The sequence below is a fragment of the Pristiophorus japonicus genome, chromosome 11 (genome assembly GCF_044704955.1).
Source record: "Pristiophorus japonicus isolate sPriJap1 chromosome 11, sPriJap1.hap1, whole genome shotgun sequence".
Taxonomy (NCBI): Eukaryota; Metazoa; Chordata; class Chondrichthyes; family Pristiophoridae; genus Pristiophorus; species Pristiophorus japonicus.
Genome location: NC_091987.1, coordinates 74,763,307 through 74,787,301, shown reverse-complemented (window position 1 = coordinate 74,787,301; position 23,995 = coordinate 74,763,307). Strand labels below are relative to the sequence as shown.

Genomic DNA, 23,995 nt, shown 5'->3' with positions numbered 1-23,995 from the left:
GGCCAGTATGTGGGTTCAAGTACGAGGACGGATAGCCGATAGGCTGTATCATGGAAGTGATGGCTTACGACCATGTCCCGCCACAGGTTGCATACAAGGGAAACGGGACATACTGTGTCACCACCAGCGAGAGTCGGTGCAGAGTACACCAGGACACTTGGTATCCAGTGACAGATTCTACCTTTTGTTTCAAACCCCAGGTAGAGACACTAATAGCACAAGAAAGGATAATTCCTATCTCAGACCACAAACATATAAGTATCACAGTCAGCAGTACTTTACCGAACCTCCAGGAATACATAACGCATTTCCCGAATATTTGACCAAGCTATTAAAAGGACATCGAGTTATCCCACAAACATTATTACACATTACACCAAAAGAACGAGAAAGGGAGGAAATCGAGGAAATGATTGCCCCTCCACGATGGGACTTGGGACTCAATATTGAGATCCCTCCCGGGTTCGAATCGTATCACACGCACTAGTAATTGTACAGTTGGTAATAGTGTTGTATCTATTTGTCTTATCCTGTAAGTTAAAACAAAAGACGAAGGAAGGGAATCTTGAAAGGTTATTAAAATGAACCAAAGTCAAAGTGTTTGTAAATATAAAACTGAAGTCAGATGGATCAAGACCAAATATTGTGTTGTTGTCAAAAGTGTTGGTTTGTCGGGAAAGGTACTGTTTTGTTGTAAAAAGGGACGTAATCTGGAGTTTTGACTGCAGGCTGCAATACACCAAAAAAGGCTCATGGAAAAGAAGTCGTCACCAAGAGTAATGTCTCTGAGTTTATAATAAGAGACATTAAAGGGGGGGGGGGGGGGGGAGTGTAAGGATTGCACACTTTTACAGAAGGCACAGGAAGAGGCCACAAACTAAAAATGATTTAATACAAGCTTTTGGGATTGACTGGACAAAGGGAGAAAAAGGTGCCAGCCTAGAGCAGGTGGTGACTCATCACCAAACTCTGCGGTCGAGAGCCAGGCCTGTTTATGCATAGAAATAAAGGGATTGATACAATTCATAAAATCCCATAGAAGAGCCCCTGCATTGATTGGCCGGAGAGGGAAAAACAATTCCCTCTAGAGACTACAAGTCTGCAACAAATCAGGACAACAGAGGAACCCCACAAGGCATACATTTTTGGAGAACGGGGTACTTAAGATAAGGAGTTATCTTTTGGCCTATAGACTCAATGTGCAAATTGGGGACATCCAAGCCCATAAAATCAGTCAGACAAATGGATCACCACGAACAACGAATCGATCCAGACACATTAACGGAAACCTCAGCTCAGCGGGTGTTTTATTCATAAAATGGAAATATATACATGAGCTGGAAGCAGCTCGGAGCGAACGAAAAGGAACGGACCGAACACAGAAGGAACGGGAGAGAAGAGAACGTCCAGAAGAGGGAACATCGAAGAGGAACAACCAGTCATGGAACCAACAACCACGAACCGACAATCTATGGTTACAGCAATTAACTGGACGGATGATTGTATATCTTCGGTCAACTCTCTCAGAAGTCTTGATCTGTAGTTTTTAGTTAGTTTTGTGCAATAAAACTGACAACTGGGTTAAGCCTAAACTTTGCATCACATTAACATAGAAACATAGAAAATAGGTGCAGGAGTAGGCCTTTCGGCCCTTCGAGCCTGTACCACCATTCAAATATGATCATGGCTGATCATGCAACTTCAGTACCCCATTCCTGCTTTTTCTCCATACCTCTTGATCCCTTTAGCCGTTAGGGTCACATCTAACTCCCTTTTGAATATATCTAACGAAATGGCCTCAATAACTTTCTGTGGTAGAGAATTTCACAGGTTCACAATTCTCCGAGTGAAGAAGTTTCTTTTCATCGCGGTCCTAAATAGCTTACCTCTTATCTTTAGACTGTGACCCCTGGTTCTGGACTTCCCCAGCATCGGGAACATTGGGCCCAAGTTTCCACATCGATAAAAAACGGGCGCCCCTCCGAGATGTGCGCCCGTTTTACGCGCCTAAAACGGCGCCGGAAAAAAAACGCGCAATTCTGGAGCGCCCTGCAGCTCCTTGTCTGTTTGGCGTGGCGCCCAGGGGGGCGGAGCCTACACTCGCGCCGATTTTGTAAGTGGGAGGGGGCGGGTACTATTTAAATTAGTTTTTGTCCTGCCGGCAACGCTGCGCGTACGCGTTGGAACGTTCGCGCACGTGCAGTGTGAAGGAAACATTGGCACTCGGCCATTTTTGTAGTTCTTTGTAGCCGTTTAGTTTTTGAACATTTTTTTAATAAAAGCACATTGCCATCAGCACTGAGAAGGCTGCAGGAAGCTTCAGAAAGTTGAGGCAGCCGCTTCCCGATGACCTCCCCCTTTTGCCGTCGGGAAATGGCTCCTCAATTTCTAAGGCTTCCTGCAGCCTTCTGTCTCCTTCCCTCCCTCCCTCCCGCCGTCTGGAACGGCTTCCTCCCCTCCCCCCCCGCTGCGTTCGGTCAGTCGGTCCCGCACTCCCCCCTACCCCGCCCGGAACGGCTCCCCCCCACTGCGTTCAGTCCCTCCCCGCCGTCTGGAACGGCTTCCTCCCCTGCGTTCGGTCGGTTGGTTCCCTCCCGCCCACCGTCTGGAACGGCTTCCTCCACCCCCCCCCCCCGCGTTCAGTCGGCGGTCAGTTCCCTCCCGCCCACCGTCTGGAACGGCTTCCTCCCCCCCCCCCCGCGTTCAGTTGGTTCCCTCCCTCCCGCCCGCTGTCTGGAACGGCTTCCTCCCCCCCCCCTCCACCCGGGTTCGGTCGGCGGTCGGTTCCCTCCCTCCCTCCCGCCATCTGGAATGGCTTCCTCCCTTCCCCCCCCCCCCCCCCCAACGTTCGGTCGATCGGTCGGTTCCCTCCCGCCCGCCCGCCGGCCATCTGGAACGGCTTCCTTCCCCCCCTCGCGTTCGGGAATGGCTGCCTCGTTTTGTGAGGCTTGCTGCAGCATTCTCCCTGGCTGAAGCACTTTCACACAGGTAGGAAGATGGTTTATTTAATCTTTTCTTTGCTTATAAATGTTTATTCAGGTTGGATTTATTTGTATAATATTTGTATAAGTATAAATAAGGATTTATTGTAGAATTTAATGACTTTCCTTCCCCCCCCCCCCCCCCCACCTCGTTCTGGACGCCTAATTTGTAACCTGCGCCTGATTTTTTAATGTGTAGACAGGTTTTTTCAGTTCTACAAAAATCGTCACTTGCTCCATTCTAAGTTAGTTTGGAGTACGTTTTCACTGTGGAAACTTTCAAATCAGGCGTCAGTGGCCGGACACGCCCCCTTTTGAAGAAAAAATTCTGTTCCAAAGTGGAACTGTTCTACCTGACTAGAACTGCAGAAAAAAAAATGTGGAGAATTGCGATTTCTAAGATAGTCCGTTCTCCACCAGTTGCTCCTAAAAATCAGGCGCAAATCATGTGGAAACTTGGGCCCATTCTTTCTACATCGAATCTGTCCAATCCCGTCAGAATTTTATATGTTTCTATGAGATCCCCTCTCATTCTTCTAAATTCCAGTGAATATAAGCCTAGTCGATCCAGTCTTTCTGCTTATCTCAGTCCTGCCATCCCGGGAATCAGTCTGGTGAACCTTCGCTGCACTCCCTCAATAGCAAGAATGTCCTTCCTCAGATTAGGAGACCAAAACTGAACACGATTCTCAAGATGTGGTCTCACCAAGGCCCTGTACAACTGCAGTAAGACCTCCCTGCTCCTATACTCAAATTCCCTCGCTATGAAGGCCAGCATGTCATTAGATTTCTTTACTGCCTGCTGTACTTGCATGCCTACCTTCAATGACTGATGTACCATGACACCCAGGTCTCGTTGCACCTCCCCTTTTAATAATCTGTCACCATTCAGATAATAATCTGCCTTCCTGTTTTTGCCACCAAAGTGGATAACCTCATACTTATCCACATTATACTGCATCTGCCATGCATTTTCCCATTCACCTAACTTGCCAAGTCCCCCTGCAGCCTCCTAGCATCCTCCTCGCAGCTCGCACTGCCACCCAGCTTAGTGTCATCTGCAAACTTGGAGATATTACATTCAATTCCTTCGCCTTTTTCCTGTAATTCTCGAGGTCTACGAATCAAGGTAGAGTGTAAAACGAACACCCTACACTCTGCTGCCTGGGGCGATACCCACATGGAGGAATATAGTTGCTCTAAGAAAGAGGGCATCCATCACCTGCAAGATACATGCCCTGACAGCTTCCTGGCTAATGCAGCACAGATGTCCTGTGGCAGCCTGTAAAGATGTAAAGCCATAAAGGTTGTGGGATACTACACCTTTAATTTCCACGGACAGAGAAAGAAAGACTTTCACAACCTCAGGATGTCCCAAATCACTTTACATCCAATTAAGTACTTTTAAAGTCACTACTGTAATGTTGGAAACGCAGCAGCCAATTTGCGCACATCAAGGTCCCACAAACAGCAATGTGATAATGACAAGAGAATCTGTTTTTAGTGATATCGATTGAGGGATAAATATTGGCTTGGACACCGGGAATCATTCCCCTGCTCTTCTTTGAAATAGTGCCATGGGATCTTTTATGTCCACCTGAGAGGACAGATGGGGCTTCAGTTTAACCTCTTATGCAAAAGATGGCACCTCCAACATTGCAGCACTCCCTCAGTACTGCACTGGAGCATCAGCCTAGATTTTTTTGTTCAAGTCTCTGGAGTGGGACTTTACCTCACAAACTTCTGACTCTCAGGCAAGAGTGCTACCAACTGAACCATGGCTGACATAGTTGTCGCAGTGGAGCAAGTCTGCAAATCTTCATTATGAAGTTGGCAGAGATGCCTTGGAAGCACAGTGCCCCAGAGAGATCCTCGTAGGACTGGTGTGGCTTGTACACGCATCATGAAGGGTAGTACCTGGTAGGCTGTTGCATTCATCCATTCTGCCTAATTCTCCTGGTCTGAACAACAACTCCTCCATATGATAACATGGAATGGTATGTCCATAGGGAGAGCCATCTCTTGATTGAGTGTGGGTTTGGAGGTGGGGGAAGTAAGGGGTCCCAAAACCCAATTCTGGGAAGAGAAGAAAGTACTACAGCACAATGAATTGCAAGTGTCAGCAATTAAAAATTGTAACGGAAGGGGTTAAAAGAAGTTCCTCAGAAGCCTGTAATCAGCAAGTTAAGTTGGTGTCCACTTTATCTCACCAACTCTTCACTTACACTTATCTAAAGTGATAGGATCCTCCAACTGTAGGAGTGATGTGAACCCAAGAAACATCCGTGTACTTGCAAAGTGCAGCTATGCAAATAAGCCGAGGGGCTTTGACAGCTGTAAGTTCTGCACTATTAAAGTGTGTAGAAACTTGTGTTTAGCATAGTAAAGGAGTAAATATACCCAAAGGTGCTAAATTGCAAATTTCCTCAATCTTTTCAGCCTAATAACGGCGTAACTACCGCAAGTGCTAAAGACGACGAATCAATTCAGGGCATTGCAAGATACTGGAGATAAATCATGTGACAGTGATGGATCCTGATATTCATACGAATGTTAACCTTTTGTCACACTTGAATCGTTAACTTGTGGCTTATTAGCTAAACTCATAAGTAGCAAATTGTTACATCTATGCCAACACAAACGACAGTCTTGAAAATCTAAGCTCATGTTCTACTCTGATTTGGCAAAATCCAATTTACAACAATGTATTTTTTAGCTCCATGGACATCATTAACTTTGCATCATGTATTGTTTACAGTAACGATTATCCTAGAAGCTGCTCGTTAACTTATAGACTGCAGCTCTGCTTTAAAACATTTCAGAAAATCTTGGCTCATAAATAAAATAGGTATTCTGTAATACGTACAAATGAAAAATCACAAGGGAAAATGTATCCTGCAGCTATACAACATGACAGACCGCAGTAATACTATCCAGCCCAGGATGAATCACCTGCGGAAGGAATAGCATTCACCTGAAGTGCAAATATAATTTACTGATTGTTCTCAAGACATTCTGTTCAACTCTATATACAATTGTAGAGGGATGTGATCGGGGCTCAGGAGAGGTGTGAGTTCGGGGCCCAGAAGAGGCATGGGCCCAGGGGCAGCGCGGGTCAGCCCACACTGCGATATGTGTGCGCACTAGGTCCATGCAGCAGAGCTGGTCTCCAGTGGTCTTGGTTAATTCTTGCTGCTGGACCAAGACCTAGCTCTGTCAAGCCCATGTGGTGGCTGGTGTGCAACGGTCACCACACGTTAAAAAAATCCACGCACAGGCATCTTCCACCCTTCAAGATTTAGATCGGGACCTGGAATTTTATGTCCTTCATTGAAACACCTGTGAACTTTTTGACGTGGAAGCAAGTATCCTCGATTCGAGGGACTGCCTATGATGATGAAATACATTTACACTAGTAAAATCATAAAATATTTAACACCAGCAGGCTACTGATTCGTGCCCCATTGACGTTGTCCTTACCCAGTTATGATTATTTCAGGATATGTTTGTGCACCCAAATTCCATGTACCACCACCGATTGGCCATTCCTAGGGAAATACAAAAGGTTGAAATCATTAGACTTGGTTACAAAGTAAAGTTTTCATTTTTAAGAACATAAAGTAATTGATTACCTGTTTGGTGTAATCTCCAGATAACCCACAAAGGTAATAATCTCTGGTTTACTACCTGAGCCACGAGCAAATTTGCATAGGGTAAATAAGATCAGAGTTAAACACATGCCTCAAAGACTGGTGTGGGAGAAATGGGTTTTGGTTCGTGGGACACTGGCACCAGTACTGGGCTAAGAGGGAGCTGTTCTGTTCGGACCGGCTCCACTTAGACCGTGCTGGGACTAGGGTCCTGGTGAATCAAATAGCTAGGACTGTAGAGAGGGCTTTAGACTAATTAGTAGTGGGGGGGGGGGGCGAGGATTCAGGTGAGTGAAAATTTAACAAGTTAAAGAATAAGGAGAAGGCAATAGAGCAGGGTAGCGCTGGGGGAATTGAAAACCAGAGCATGCCAGGAAGGGACAGAAAGTATAAACACAAAGCTGAATCAGAAAGTGGGGTCAAAGCGGGAAAAAATGGTAAAAAACAAATTTTAAAACTCTTAGCTGAATGCACGTAGCACTCGTAACAAAATAGATGAGTTGACGGCACAAATAGATACAAATGGGTATAATCTGATTGCAAGGTGACCAGGACTGGAAACTAAATATTCAGGGGTATTTGACAATTTGGAAGGACAGACAGAAAGGAAAAGGAGGTGGGGTAGCACTGTTAATAAAGGATGAGATCAGTGCGTTGGTAAGAAACGATATTGGCTCAGAAAATCAAGATGTTGAATCAGTTTGGGTAGAGATAAGAAATAATAAGGGAGAGAAGGTGGGCGTAGGCTACAGACCTCCTAACAGTAGCTACACTGTTGAACGGAGTACAGGTGCAGTGTCCTGAATCCAGAACCCTCAGGACTGAGGCCGTTCCGGATTTTGTGTTTTTCCGGTCTTTGGAACGTCTTTCTGACATCACGAATCCGGAAACACCCAAAGCTCAGGTTCGGGTATTTCCGGATTTTGGAATGTCAGAAGGGGGAGGGGTTACCTGCCGAGGAGATATTTGGGCCGTCTGGGGCCCGTCGGCGGGCGGGTCCCCACCAAGAAGGTCGTCGGATGGGCCGGCCCCGCTGAGGAAGTCGCCGTCGAGCTGGCCTCGCCAAGGTTGTTGTTGGGCGGGGCCCCGCAGAGGTGGTGTTCGGGCGGATCCCATCAAGGATGTTGTCGGGTGGGTTGGCCCCACAGAGGTTGTCATCGTCGGGTGGGGCCCTGTCAAGGAGGTGTTAGGGCGGGCCAGCCCCGCCGAGGTGGTGTTTGGGAGGGCCGGCGAGGAGGCCCCGAGGAAAGGGCGGCGAGGCAAGCAGTGGCGAGGCGGGGCCCGAAGTTGGGCAGTGGCGAGGTGGGAACGGAGTTCGGGCAGCGACGAGGCGGGGACAGAGGTCGGGCAGCGGCAAGGACAGAGGTTAGCAGGGTCATCCGATCTGGATTCCAAAACATTTTATGGATTCCAGATGATCCTGCCACGAATCATCCCGGAGTCCGGAATTCCGGATTTTGGACGCTGCACCTGTATAAATCAAGAAATAATGAAGACTTGTAAAAAAGAAATGGCAATAATCACAGGCGATTTTAAGCTTCATATTGATTGGACAAAGCAAATTGGCCAGGGTAGTCTTGAGGAAGAGTTCATAGAGTGTATCCGAGATAGTTTCCTTGAACTGTACGTTGTGGAACCAATCAGGGAGCAGGCTATCTTAGATCTGGTACTGTGTAATGATATAGGATTAATAAATGATCTCCAAGTAAAGGATCCTCTAGGAATGAGTGACCATAGCATGGTTGAATTTCAAATTCAGTTGGAGGGTGAGAAAGTTGGATCTCAAACCAGTGTCCTAAGCTTAAATAAAGGAGACTACAAAGGTATGAAGGCAGAATTGGCTAAAGTGGACTGGGAAAACAGATTAAAGTATAGGACAGTTGATGAGCAGTGGTAGACATTTAAGGAGATATTTCATAACTCACAACAAAAATATATCCCAATAAGAAGGAAAGACTGTAAGAGAAGGGATAACCATCCGTGGTTAACTAAGGAAATAAGGGATGATATCAAATTGAAAACAAGGGCATACAATGTGGCCAAAACTAGTGGGAGAATTGGGAAACTTTTAAAAGCCAGCAAAGAACGACTAAAAGAATGATAGAGAGGGAAGATAGATTATGAAAGTAAACTAGCACGAAATATAAAAACAGACAGTAAGAGTTTCTACAAGTACATAAAAAGGAAAAGAGTGGCTAAAGTAAATGTTGGTCCCTTAGAGGATGAGACTGGGGAATTAATAATGGAGATCAGGGAAATGGCAGAGACATTGAACAAATATTTTGTATCGGTCTTCATGGTAGAAGACACTAAGAACATCCCAATAGTGGATAATCAAGGGGCTATAGGGAGGGAGGAACTTAATACAATCACAATCACCAAAGAAGTAGTACTCGGTAAAATAATGGGACTAAAGGCGGACAAGTCCTCTGGACGTGATGGCTTACATCCTAGGGACTTAAATGGAGTGGCTGCAGAGATAGTGGATGCATTGGTTGTAATCTACCAAAATTCCCTGGATTCTGGGGTGGTCCCAGCGGACTGGAAAACCACAAATGTAACGTCCCTATTTAAAAAAGGAGGCAGACAAAAAGCAGGAAACTATGGAGCAGTTAGCCTAACATCTGTCGTTGGGAAAATACTGGAGTCCATTATTAAGGAAGCAGTAGCAGGCATTTGGAAAAGCATAATTCAAGCAAGCAGAGTCAACATAATTTTATGAAAGGGAAATCATGTTTGACAAATTTGCTGGAGTTCTTTGAGGATGTAACGAGCAGGGTGGATAAGGGGGAACCAGTGGTTGTGATGTATTTGGATTTCCAGAAGGCATTCGATAAGGTGCCACATAAAAGGTTACTGCACAAGATAAATGTTCACAGGGTTGGGGGTAATATATTAGCATGGATAGAGGATTGGCTAACTAACAGAAAACAGAGAGTCGGGATAAATGGGTCATTTTCCGGTTGGCAAACAGTAACTAGTGATTGAGACTTAACTATTTACAATCTATATTAATGACTTGGATGAAGGGACCAAGTGTAATGTAGCCAAGTTTGCTGATGATACAAAGATGGGTGGGAAAGCAAAGTGTGAGGAGGACACAAAAAATCTGCAAAGGGATATAGACAGGCTAAGTGAGTGGGCAAAAATTTGGCAGATGGAGTATAATGTAGGAAAATGTGAGGTTATCCACTTTGGCAGAAAAAATAGAAAAGCAAATTATTATTTAAATGGAGAAAAATTGCAAAGTGCTGCAGTACAGAGGGACCTGGGGGTCCTTGTGCATGAAACACAAAAAGTTAGTATGCAGATACAGCAAGTGATCAGGAAGGCAAATGGAATGTTGGCCTTTATTGCAAGGGGGATAAGAGTATAAAAGCAGAGAAGTCCTGCTACAACTGTACAGGGTATTGGTGAGGCCACACCTGGAGTACTGCGTTCAGTTTTGGTCTCCGTATTTGAGGAAGGATATACTTGCATTGGAGGCTGTTCAGAGAAGATTCACTAGGTTAATTCTGGAGATGAGGAGGTTGACTTATGAAGATAGGTTGAGTAGGTTGGACCTATACTCATTTGAGTTCAGAAGAATGAGAGGTGATCTTATTGAAACATATTAGATAATGAGGGGGCTCGACAAGGTGGATGCAGAGAGGATATTTCCACTCATAGGGGAAAGTAAAACTGGGGGACAATGGGCTCAATTTTCCCCAAAGCATTTTTTGGGCGTACTTGAAGAGTTACGCCTAATTTTATGTGGCCCGAGTATGCCAAAAAAAATGTTGTAAGTTTCCCCTTAGGATCTCTTCATTTTCATTTTGGCGTGGCCTAACCCAAGGCGGGGTGAAGCCTTGATCTGCGCCAAAAAGATTGGGCTGCCATAGTAACCTGTGAGTTTATCTGCCTGCCGGTGAGTTGTGTCAGTTCTCTATTACTATTCTTATGGAGTATTTAATGTTTAATCACAAAGTGATGAACCTATACAATTTTATAGAACTGCCAGTATCTTTGAACTAAATAATTCTCATTGGTAAAATAATTGAGTGTGGTGCATTGGAGCACCTATGCATGCGTTCTGTGACTTCTCCTGCCTGCCAGTGCGATCTCTTGCGTTCTCCTGCCTGCCGATGATTTCTATCAGTTCTCCTGCCTGCCCCTAACCCTGGCCGAGTGGCCTCCTGGTGCGTTGTCCTGCCCCTAGCCCAGGCCGAGTGGCCTCCCAGAGCATTGTCCCGCCCCTAGCCCAGGCCGAGTGGCCTCCCAGAGCATTGTCCCGCCCCTAGCCCAGGCCGAGTGGCCTCCCGGTGCATTGTCCCGCCCCTAGCCCAGGCCGAGTGGCCTCCCAGTGCGTTGTCCCGACCCTAGCCCAGGCCGAGTGGCCTCCTGGTGCATTGTCTCGCCCCTAGCCCAGGCCGAGTGGCCTCCTGGTGCATTGTCCCGCCCCTAGCCCAGGCCGCGTGGCCTCCCAGTGCGTTGTCCTGCCCCTAGTCCAGGCCGAGTGGCCTCCCGGTGCGTTGTCCCGCCCCTAGCCCAGGCCGAGTGGCCTCCTGGTGCATTGTCCCGCCCCTAGCCCAGGCCGAGTGGCCTCCCGGTGCATTGTCCCGCCCCTAGCCCAGGCCGCGTGGCCTCCCAGTGCATTGTCCTGCCCCTAGCCCAGGCCGAGTGGCCTCCCGGTGCGTTGTCCCGCCCCTAGCCCAGGCCGAGTGGCCTCCCGGTGCATTGTCCCGCCCCTAGCCCAGGCCGCGTGGCCTCCCAGTGCATTGTCCCGCCCCTAGCCCAGGCCGAGTGGCCTCCCGGTGCGTTGTCCCGCCCCTAGCCCAGGCCGAGTGGCCTCCCAGTGCATTGTCCCGCCCCTAGCCCAGGCCGCGTGGCCTCCCGCACCGGCTTCTGCCTCCCCGGGCCGAGTGCAGAAAGGTGAATTGCAGTTTGAAGATGAAGGTAGGACTTCAATTTTTTATTTCTTATAGAATTGTTCGTAGTTTTTGTTTGCAAACATTGCTAAGGGTAAGGCTTGGGTGGTTTAGGTCCAGGTCCTCTCCGCTTCCCGCTCCTATCCCAGGCCGATTACCTGCGCCGATTTCTTTATCTCTCCGCAAAGGTTTTCTCAAATGGCCACATACGCAGGCCTAAGTAGAAATGGAGTAACTATTAGCTGGCCAAAGTTGCCTAAATGGGCAGAACTGGTGTAGGTGGCTGGGAACGCCCCCTTTTGAGAAAAAAAAACTAACCTAAAAAAAACATAACTAAGTTAGTTATGTTGGTGCAAATTGATTGGGGAAATTGGGGATTTTTAAGTTATGCCAGAATAAATAGCATACTCCAAAAAAAACGGAGCAACACCTGGCCAAAATTGAGCCCATAATCTCAGAATAAGAGGTCGCCCATTTAAAACAGAAACGAGGAGGAACTTCTTCTCTTGGAGGTTTGTAAATCTATGGAATTCTCTGCCCCAGAGAGCTGTGGAGGCTGGGGCATTGAATATATTTAAGGCGGAGATAGACAGATTTTTGAATGATAAGGGAATAAAAGGTTATGGGGAGTGGGCAGGGAAGTGGAGCTGAGTCCATGATCAAATCAGCCATGATCTTATTAAATGGCAGAGCAGGCTTGAGGAGCCAAATGGCCTATTCCTTATGTTCTTAACAGAGTGTCAGAAGTGAACTGCTAACTTGAATAGTCTGAATCTAGTCAGGAAAACTGAACATGGTCTAATTCTGAACATCTCTCTTTCAAATCGCCCAATCCTTTAAAATAATATATCTGCCAGTTGTGAATTACTTTCCAGATCAGCAGCTCCATTTTACAGGTTACAACTAACATCGATGCGGAGTTGGATGTAAGCTGAGTGAAGAGATCCAAAAAAGTATGTTTATTCTGACTTAACCAATTTGAATTCTGGATGCTTCAGAAACAAATGATAATTTCTGGAGAAAAATGTGCATTTCCTATCTATTTATGAAAATATCACCTGGAGTGACACACTAAAAACTGTCCTCAACATCGACCAAAGAATGAACCCTTCATGATCTGCATAGTTCAGTATAACTTTAAGTAGTGAGAACTCAAAGTATCTGCAAATAAAGACAGAAAATAAATTCGACATCTAGTTAAACTATCTCAAGAATCTAGAAAACATGTAAGGGTCAGTAAAGCAAGCTTGTTTTTGAATTAGTTCATGGAATGTGGACATCGCTGGCAAGGCCAGCATTTATTGCCCATCCCTAATTGCCCTTGACCTAAGTCAAAATCCTAACTTATAAGCAGCAGATAGCTAGCCTGGAAAGCAAGGTCATGTGTGACTACCATGGTGAAGAATGCTATCACATCTGCAGGGAATAAAAAACATAAGCAAATTCTAAGCATCTATCCAGCTATACTAATACTATTCTGAAGACACTTTCGTCTCAAGTTCTAATACAATCATTTAAACACAGTATTATTAGCATCACAAGTTCATTCGCATTTTAGATACCCCTAATTTCTAACAAGCAATAGAGACTGCAATACTTTTTTTTGCAATTGCCACATAAATTAGATATTAACATATACACATTATGGACACTGCTTTCAAACTTGAGGCTAGTTTCTCAATTATTAATCATGGTACAATTGTGTTGCTCATTTGTTGATAACCTGTCCAAAACTTTTATTGTTTTTGCATTTATTTCAAACATACATACACAATTAAGTATACTGTTTATTTGAGCTATAAGAGATGAAATGCATTGTTTGAGGACCTAGTAGTGACAAATGGAAAATGCCTATTTTAATTCCAGAGGGTTAGGAATTCTTACACCAAAATGAAACAAATATGATTCGAGCTATCATGTTTAAATATGATTTAATAGTTTTGGAAAATTGAAACTTGTAACTTGATATTGTTGATTACTTGCACCAGATTTATGCATCAACAATGTATTCTAATAAAACAGAAATTATGAATTTGTAGTGCCGCAGGTTTTTCCCTAAAGTTGTTCAATAGCTTTACTTTCCCTTTTTTATGCTGCCCCAGAAGGGCACAATATTGTATGAAACTGTAAAAAGCATGTCAATATATCGTATTAAAACTTTTGACAGTGAAGATACAGCAAATAAGCATTCATCTAAAAATCAGAATGAAAATGGCCCTATGAATAATACTTATGCCTACTAAGTTTTACTTCTTATTTAATAGGACACTTGTTAACAAACAAAATATAATAGCAGTTCTACCAGCAATAGAATTGTCTCAAGGCACCAATGGCCAGCAAACACGAAAAACAAGAATAAAGTCTATTACCTTTGTGCTATATCCCTGCTTTTTTTGTTGTTTGGCTCCCATGGAATAGAGTGCAGGTATCAAATCAGGAGGACAATCAGCAAAATACTCAGAGCAAGTCACTGGAGACTCGTGTACATCCATTGGATATGGGTTTTCAAAGATAGGAAAACTGACCAGAAAAATCAAAAACAGTAGTAAATTTTAAATAATAAAGACAACTTATGCTCAGACAATCAGAACATAACTATAGTTTACTGGAAATCAAAGATAAGTACTGCTCTAAGCACATCATAGAATGTTACAGGAAAGAAATTGCAATTTTTTCATCAAATTAAATCTGTTTTTTTCCTGGCAGTGTTTTTTTTTTAAAACAGGCTACACTATGGGCATGAACATAAGCATATTTAAATTAGATTAGGAAGGACCCTATCTAATTTTAGGACATTGGGCAAGGCCTTACCCTGGTAATAATTGGCCATTTAAAGATCTTTTGAACTGAACGCAGTTCAGAAACTTGGAATGTCCAATTTATATGGGCATTCATGGAAACTGGCATGCATCCTTAATGTAAAGACAGAAAAGTGACGTGGAAGGTATGTGTGTCATTTCCATCTAATTTTCAAGCAGGAGCTTCCTGTGCCAACTCATTTTGTCGCTGGAAATGCACATCCTTCTCAAAAGGGGTAGAGATCCAGTGTTGTAGGTCTCTGCCCTTTTTTGTGCGATTGTGCCTTTTCAAAATCTGGATTAGTAAGAATTGGACTTGTAGGATACAGTGCTCAATTTTGAAATAGGTGCCTGCAGAGTGTGAGGCCCCACCAGTACTGTGGTACCTCACAAAATTTACCCATATAATTAATAATTTCATCAGAGCTGCATTTGCTCCACCTCTGTAGCTTTGACATGCGTAAATGGGATTTCTGCTATACTTCCAGCAAAATTATGGCGACAGAGGGCAAGCATCTCGAAGGAAATTTGCAGCCTATGCCGTTTTATAGTACCAAACCACTTTCAAAGTCAGATCTGTGAATCTGAGTGTTTTGATTTCCTGTTGTTAACTATTCATTTATGGAGCAGTGATTTTACCAATGAGAAAGGGAAAGCAACGGTCAGATATATGACTGCTGCTAGCCTGGCTTAGGAAAGAAACGTAAGTCCGAGAGGCGGGAGTGCGTGGTGTCGGAGCAGTATATAAAAGGCCCAGCGGCAGCGAGAGGCGTACTTGTGCAGCTACAGGGAGAAGGCAAAAAAGAAGTAGAAAGAAACAGAAAGGTGACGTCACAGCCATGGGGGTAAGTAATTGGCTGGTGATTGGTGAGTAGTTTTTCTTTTTTCTCTTCGATAACAGTCAGTAAACTTTAGCATTGTTATTGCCTATCTAAGGGTTAAGTCATGGCAGGACAGCTCGGTCACGTGTTATGCTCCTCCTGTACCATGTGGGAACTCAGGGACGACTCCAGTGTCCCTGACGACTACATGTGCGGGAAGTGTATCCGCCTCCAGCTCCTGACGGACCGCGTTGCGGAGTTGGAGCTGAGGGTGGATTCACTCTGGAGCATCCACGATGCTGAGAATGACGTGAGTAGCACGTGCAGCGAGTTGGTCGTACCGCAGGTGAAGGGTCCACAGCCAGATAGGGAATGGAAGACCAGCAGGAAGAGCAGTGCAAGGAAGGTAGTGCAGGGGTCCACTGTGGTCATCCCCCTGCAAAACAGATACACTGCTTTGAGTATTGTTGAGGGGGATGACTCATCAGGGGAGGGCAGCAGCAGCCAAGTTCATGGCACCGTGGCTGGCTCTGTTGCACAGGAGGGCAGGAAAAAGAGTGGGAGAGCGATAGTGATAGAGGATTCAATTGTAAGGGGAATAGATAGGCGTTTCTGTGGCCGCAACCGAGACTCCAGGATGGTATGTTGCCTCCCTGGTGCAAGGGTCAAGGATGTCTCGCAACGGGTGCAGGACATTCTCAAAAGGGAGGGAGAACAGCCAGTTGTCGTGGTGCACATTGGTACCAACGACATAGGTAAAAAAAGGGATGAGGTCCTACTAAACGAATTTAAGGAGCTAGGAGCTAAATTAAAAAGTAGGACCTCAAAAGTAGTCATCTCGGGATTGCTACCAGTGCCACGTGCTAGTCAGAGTAGGAATCGCAGGATAGCGCAGATGAATACGTGGCTTGAGCAGTGGTGCAGCAGGGAGGGATTCAAATTCCTGGGGCATTGGAACCGGTTCTGGGGGAGGTGGGACCAGTACAAACCGGACGGTCTGCACCTGGGCAGGACCGGAACCAATGTCCTAGGGGGAGTGTTTGCTAGTTCTGTTGGGGAGGAGTTAAACTAATATGGCAGGGGGATGGGAACCAATGCAGGGAGACAGAGGGAAACAAAAAGGAGACAAAAGCAAAAGAAAGAAAGGAGATGAGGAAAAGTGGAGGGCAGAGAAACCCAAGACAAAGAACAAAAAGGACCACTGTTCAGCAAAATTCTAAAAGGACAAAGGGTGTTAAAAAAACAACCCTGAAGGCTTTGTGTCTTAATGCAAGGAGTATCTGTAATAAGGTGGATGAATTAACTGTGCAAATAGATGTTAACAAATATAATCTTATTGGGATTACGGAGATGTGGCTCCAGGATGATCAGGGCTGGGAACTCAACATCCAGGGGTATTCAACATTCAGGAAGGATAGAATAAAAGGAAAAGGAGGTGGGCTAGCATTGCTGGTTAAAGATGAGATTAATGCAATTGTTAAGAAGGACATTAGCTTGGATGATGTGGAATCTATATGGGTAGAGCTGCAGAACACCAAAAAAGGGCAAAAAACGTTAGTGGGAGTTGTGTACAGACCTCCAAACAGTAGTAGTGATGTTGGGGTGGGCATCAAACAGGAAATTAGTGGTGCATGCAATAAGGGTGCAGCAGTTATAATGGGTGACTTTAATATGCACATAGATTGGGCTAACCAAACTGGAAGCAATACGGTGGAGGAGGATTTCCTGGAGTGCATAAGGGATGGTTTTCTAGACCAATATGTCGAGGAACCAACTAGGGGGGAGGCCATCTTAGACTGGGTGTTGTGTAATGAGAGAGGATTAATTAGCAATCTTGTTGTGCGAGGCCCCTTGGGGAAGAGTGACCATAATATGGTGGAATTCTGCATTAGGATAGAGAATGAAACAGTTAATTCAGAGACCATGGTCCAGAACTTAAAGAAGGGTAACTTTGAAGTTATGAGGTGTGAATTGACTAGGATTGATTGGCGAATGATACTTAAGGGGTTGACTGTGGATGGGCAATGACAGACATTTAGAGACCGCATGGATGAACTACAACAATTGTACATTCCTGTCTGGCGTAAAAATAAAAAAGGGAAGGTGGCTCAACCGTGGCTATCAAGGGAAATCAGGGATAGTATTAAAGACAAGTGGCATACAAATTGGCCAGAAATAGCAGCGAACCCAGGGACTTGGAGAAATTTAGAACTCAGCAGAGGAGGACAAAGGGTTTGATTAGGGCAGGGAAAATGCAGTACGAGAAGAAGTTTGCAGGGAACATTAAGATATGGGCAATAAGTAGCACTGCCAGTGACGCCCACATCCCGTCAATTAATTTTTTTTTAAAGTAGGTCAACTTTTGTGAACTGGAGAATGTAAGTACAGGAAAAGCCAAACCAAAAGTACAAATGCAGATTAGTAACTGTAAATTATTACTATCCTAGAGATCTTTTTGGTCAAAAGACATTTGAGTTTAATTTTGGAGATAGGCAAGAGGAAGATTATTCATATAGGAAAAAACAAAAATGTTTTAAAATTTTCCCAGCTTTCTCAACAACCCATCTCCCTTCCCGGCTTAATTTTTTTTAAACAAACCCACTCCTGTGACGAACTGGCAGCGCGCATGTACAGGCCACTTCCGGTTCGTTGGCAGCAGTTGCAGCCATTAATAATACAGCACCAGGTTTTCACTCTTAAATATATCAAGAAATGTATTTTTAAAATTTAACCAAGTTTAAAATGCTGCCTGATCGTGCTGGTTAAGATGGATTGCAAAAGTTTCTATAGATAAGTAAAGAGAAAAAGGTTAGTAAAGACAAACGTAGGTCCCCTGCAGTCAGAATCAGGGGAAGTCATAATGGGGAACAAAGAGATTGCGGACCAATTGAACAAGTACTTTGGTTCGGTATTCACTAAGGAGGACACAAACAACCTTCCGGATATAAAAGGGGTCAGAGGGTCTAGTAAGAAGGAGGAACTGAGGGAAATCCTTATTAGTCGGGAAATTGTGTTGGGGAAATTGATGGGATTGAAGGCCGATAAATCCCCAGGGCCTGATGGACTGCATCCCAGAGTACTTAAGGAGGTGGCCTTGGAAATAGCGGATGCATTGACAGTCATTTTCCAACATTCCATTGACTCTGGATCAGTTCCTATCGAGTGGAGGGTAGCCAATGTAACCCCACTTTTTAAAAAAGGAGGGAGAGAGAAAACAGTGAATTATGGACCGGTCAGCCTGACATCAGTAGTGGGTAAAATGATGGAATCAATTATTAAGGATGTCATAGCAGCGCATTTGGAAAGAGGTGACATGATAGGTCCAAGTCAGCATGGATTTGTGAAAGGGAAATCATGCTTGACAAATCTTCTGGAATTTTTTGAGGATGTTTCCAGTAGAGTGGACCAGTTGATGTGGTATATTTGGACTTTCAGAGGCTTTCGACAAGGTCCCACACAAGAGATTAATGTGCAAAGTTAAAGCACATGGGATTGGGGGTAGTGTGCTGACATGGATTGAGAACTGGTTGTCAGACAGGAAGCAAAGAGTAGGAGCAAATGGGGACTTTTCAGAATGGCAGGCAGTGATTAGTGGGGTACCGCAAGGTTCTGTGCTGGGGTCCCAGCTGTTTACATTGTACATTAATGATTTAGACGAGGGGATTAAATGTAGTATCTCCAAATTTGCGGATGACACTAAGTTGGGTGGCAGTGTGAGCTGCGAAGAGGATGCTATGAGGCTGCAGAGTGACTTGGATAGGTTAGGTGAGTGGGCAAATGCATGGCAGATGAAGTATAATGTGGATAAATGTGAGGTTATCCACTTTGGTGGTAAAAACAGAGAGACAGACTATTATCTGAATGGTGACAGATTAGGAAAAGGGGAGGTGCAACGAGACCTGGGTGTCATGGTACATCAGTCATTGAAGGTTGGCATGCAGGTACAGCAGGCGGTTAAGAAAGCAAATGGCATGTTGGCCTTCATAGCGAGGGGATTTGAGTACAGGGGCAGGGAGGTGTTGCTACAGTTGTACAGGGCCTTGGTGAGGCCACACCTGGAGTATTGTGTACAGTTTTGGTTTCCTAACTTGAGGAAGGACATTCTTGCTATTGAGGGAGTGCAGCGAAGGTTCACCAGACTGATTCCCGGGATGGCGGGACTGACCTATCAAGAAAGACTGGATCAACTGGGCTTGTATTCACTGGAGTTCAGAAGAATGAGAGGGGACCTCATAGAAACGTTTAAAATTCTGATGGGTTTAGATAGGTTAGATGCCGGAAGAATGTTCCCAATGTTGGGGAAGTCCAGAACCAGGGGTCATAGTCTAAGGATAAGGGGTAAGCCATTTAGGACCGAGATGAGGAGAAACTTCTTCACCCAGAGAGTGGTGAACCTGTGGAATTCTCTACCACAGAAAGTAGTTGAGGCCAATTCACTAAATATATTCAAAAAGGAGTTAGATGTAGTCCTTACTACTAGGGGGATCAAGGGGTATGGCAAGAAAGCAGGAATGGGGTACTGAAGTTGCATGTTCAGCCATGAACTCATTGAATGGCGGTGCAGGCTAGAAGGGCCGAATGGCCTACTCCTGCACCTATTTTCTATGTTTCTATGTAAGGAAATTGATAGCAGAGAATCTTTCTTCCAAACTTTGAAACCTACTATGCAGGAATCCAAACGTTAGTCAAACAAGATCATCACATTTTCCTGAGGAACAAGCTTTTGTCTATGGCTATTAATGGCTGTTTCTATTGGTAAAATTCACTGTAGTTGTCTCTACAATCTTATGCTGTTCTATTTATTTTATGTTTTATGTTGTTAAAAAATAATTGCATTGCAAATATTTTTGATCTGTCCGGCTTGTAACTGAATGAGTATTTGATTAAGAGCTTTTGATCATTTATTATGGAGTGCACGGCTTAGTTATGATTCATTCATCTATTGCTATTTAATTGAGAAAGAATAAGAAAAGGTGTTGCAAAATTTCCACAAGATAAGTCTTAGAATCATAGGGCTCAAGTTTCGGCCTGAGTTGGTCCTATTTTTTTGGAGCAACTAGTTTAGAATGGAACATCTTAGAAATTGCAATTCTCGGCAATTAGTTTGCTCCAGTTCTAGTGAGTTAGAATAGTTCCATTTTGGAACAGATTTTCTTTTTCAAAATGGGGTGTGTCCAGCCACTTACGCCCATTTTGCAAGTTTAAGCAGTGAAAACTTACTCCAAACTAACTTAGAATAGAGTAAGTGTAGATATTTATATGCTCAGAAAAACCTTGCCTGCACTTAGAAATCAGGCGTAGGGATCGAGAGATGGGGGGGGGGGGGGGGGAGAAAGGGGGGTTTACAAACATTAAACACTTCACTTTTACAAATAAAGAGCCATCATCAATAATAAATGATAAATAAATCAATAAATCAACCAATAAATCAATCAAAAAAATTTAAAAAATAAAAAATAAAAAAAATAATAAAAAATCATTCAATAAATAAAAAATTATTTCTACTCACCCACTGAGCACCGGGGAGAAGGGGGGGGGTGGAGAGAAGACAGGGGGGGGAGAAGAGAGGGAGGGGGGGGAGAAGAGAGGAAGGGGGGGGAGAAGAGAGGAAGGGGGGGGAGAAGAGAAGTGGGGGAGAAGATGATGGACGGGGGGAGGGGAGGGAGAGAAGACGACGAAGAAGCCAGGCCCCGCTGCTGACGAAGAAGTCGGGCCCCGCCAAGGACTCCGGCGGGGCCCGCACGCAGCAGATGCCGGGCCACTGACGACGACGACTCTTCGGGTGGGGCCCACCCACAGCGAGATGCCAGGCGGGCGGGCCCCGCCGCCGACGAGGTAAGCGATTTCAGGCCACTCGGCCGGGGATAGGGGCGACGTCCCTTTGGCCAGGGATAGGGTCATCGCCCGGAGACCGGACGCGCTGGGAGCAAATGCGCACTGGCACAGCTGTCGGCACTGTTTTTGGCGCAGGGCTCTAGCTCTGCCCCCAGCACCTCCTGCTGCACAGCGCCGAGCTGGAAATGGGCCTACAGCTATCGGAGAATCGCGAGGTAAGTATTCGGCGCAATTTTTGTTCTACAAATTCGGCAGGCCTCTCCGATGTGTGCCGTTGTTCTAGCGGGGATCCGAAACTTGAGCCCATAGAATGGTTACAGCAAGGAAGGCGGCCATTCAGTCCGTCGAGCCTGTGCCAACTCTCAGCTCGTCCCACTCCTCTGCCCTTTCCCCGTAGCCCTACAAAATGTTTTCCTTCCAATCCCTTTTGAAAGATAAGATTGCGTCTGACTCCACCAGCCTTTCAGGCAGTGCATTCCAGATCCCAATCACTTGCTGCGTAAAAAAGATTTTTCTTGCATCGCCTTTGGTTCTTTTGCCAATCACCTTAAATCTTGTCCTCAAAATGAAGAATAGCTTTTGCAACTCATGGTAATAAGTGATTTTAAAAAACATTTAACAAACTTTCAATGTTTGTAATAACAACTAATATCTAAAGCTAGGGATCATTCTGTCTGCATAAATACACTTACTTGCTTTGTGTAAGATCAACAACGATCAGATCTTTTTCAAGTAGCACAACGACTGCATAAGGTTCCTGGAATTCTGTAAAATAAAGCATAATTAATCACAACCTAATTATATTGCATCAGTAAAATAGGTTCTACATCATGGAACTGAACGCTTGTATAATGTATAACTTTTTCATTATTTAAAGCTATTCATTTATGACGATGATTAAAGTAAAGGGACAAATAGAAAAAAATCTTGGAGTGGGGATTTATTTATACAGGATGGATAACTTTGTATATAAATATTTAATAAATTTAGCAAATTGTAAATCAAAATTAAACCGACATTAATGTTCATCCTAATTGTGAGAAGGCTAGTAATTGTGACAGATACAGTCAGTATGTTTCTTATTTTGCATTTATTTATTCCTGGCACTATTCTGTAAACCCAATATTGAAAGTAAAGAGTAGTGCAATTTAACTGCTTTGCTACTTCCATTCTCCATCTCCATCCATCTATGTTTGGCATTGTTTCAAACAGGCTTCTCTATGATTAGCAGCACATGGTGCTGGAAAACTTGACTTACACTACATGTTGAAGCAGGCCAGTTTAAGCACTGCTTGCAATTTGGAAGTAATTCAGTTCAGGAACCGCCTGGCTCACCACTACCTTCTCAAGGACAATTATGGATGGGCAATAAGTAGCACTGCCAGTGACGCCCACATCCCGTCAATTAATTTTTTTTAAAAGTAGGTCAACTTTTGTGAACTGGAGAATGTAAGTACAGGAAAAGCCAAACCAAAAGTACAAATGCAGATTAGTAACTGTAAATTATTACTATCCTAGAGATCTTTTTGGTCAAAAGACATTTGAGTTTAATTTTGGAGATAGGCAAGAGGAAGATTATTCATATAGGAAAAAACAAAAATGTTTTAAAATTTTCCCAGCTTTCTCAACAACCCATCTCCCTTCCCGGCTTAATTTTTTTTAAACAAACCCACTCCTGTGACGAACTGGCAGCGCGCATGTACAGGCCACTTCCGGTTCGTTGGCAGCAGTTGCAGCCATTAATAATACAGCACCAGGTTTTCACTCTTAAATATATCAAGAAATGTATTTTTAAAATTTAACCAAGTTTAAAATGCTGCCTGATCGTGCTGGTTCATGGAAGATTTTACATTCGGCGATATGCATATGAGTTTGAATGGAAACTTGAGAAAAAAAACATGTCATAACACTAGCGCAATTTGTACCCATATCACTGATTGCATCGAACGTGGAAACTCTTGGCTGCTGAACCTAAGGTGCATAAAGGATGGTTTGATGGCTTCAAATTTTTATACATAGAAGGAAAATTTCCGCACTTTCCTTGGGCCCCGATTGTTTACGTTGATTTCTACTTGTTTTATGCCCGTTTTTATGTTCCAATGTATGCTAATAAGATTCTCAGGAAATTTCAGTGTAAATTTCAACATATATTTTGGTGTAACTTGCTGGTTACACCACTTGTGCAAATTCTGGGCCAATATTAATTTAAGCCTTACTAAGTACACACTCTCTTTAAGAGGCAAGTAAAGCCTGAACTGTTCACTCATTCTTATTTACCATTTGGATACGGTGTTTCACAAAGAGATAGGAAGTCCACAATGGGATAATCCATTTCTAGAACTGTAATGGATTTGCCATGCATAATTGTCAGGCTGGGTCTTCTGCACGCTTTATCGTAGGAAAGTCCACCAGAAAAAATTATAAATGGTTCACTGGAAGATGAAAACCATAGTTACAAATTCTGCATACAATTAACATACAATTTACATTTAATTTAAATGTGATATATTAAAAAGGGTAGTTCAGCATTTTCAGGCATTATATTTTGTTACTGGTGCAAAATAATCTTAAACTGCTGGTTATTTCTAAACTGCAACCTGAAACTGACAATCACATCTACAAAGTTCCCTGACCAAGTAACAATTAAACTTTTGGTCATGTTAAGCTGTTTACTTATAGCAATTAAACTTTGTGGTCTTAAAGGAACAAGAAAACTAAAATACAGTTCCAGCTTAGTAGCAGAAGAATACATTGCACATTACATGTTATAATATTCTTGTCGTGATAAACGGTCGGGTACATCTTGCCCCCGAGGTCTCCTGTTACAGAAACTGCCCAATTTTCATTTTCATTGAAATTAACAGAAATTAAAATTGGGCTGTTTCTATAATGGATGGCAGATCCGCATGTCAATTTCACACTTCAGCAGATAGCTGAACACCTACCCGAGTCTCATCCAGTTTAGCATGAGCAACACCATGGGGGATTTGCACACCTCCTATG

The 23,995-nt window shown here is 44.1% G+C and overlaps 1 protein-coding gene across 7 annotated transcripts in view; it reads right to left on the bottom strand.

Moving 5' to 3' along the window:
* Positions 1 to 23,995, bottom strand: part of LOC139276085 (syntaxin-binding protein 5-like) — a 671,748-nt gene that overhangs the window by 188,299 nt on the left and 459,454 nt on the right. For all 7 annotated transcript variants that reach the window (XM_070893547.1, XM_070893550.1, XM_070893548.1 and 4 more), the window contains exons 10-13: positions 23,270 to 23,424; positions 21,685 to 21,757; positions 13,908 to 14,058; positions 6,462 to 6,529 (exon numbers count right to left, since the gene is read on the bottom strand). In XM_070893547.1, coding sequence (XP_070749648.1) covers positions 6,462 to 6,529; positions 13,908 to 14,058; positions 21,685 to 21,757; positions 23,270 to 23,424 — 447 coding nt within the window. The remainder of the gene's footprint in view (positions 1 to 6,461; positions 6,530 to 13,907; positions 14,059 to 21,684; positions 21,758 to 23,269; positions 23,425 to 23,995) is intronic.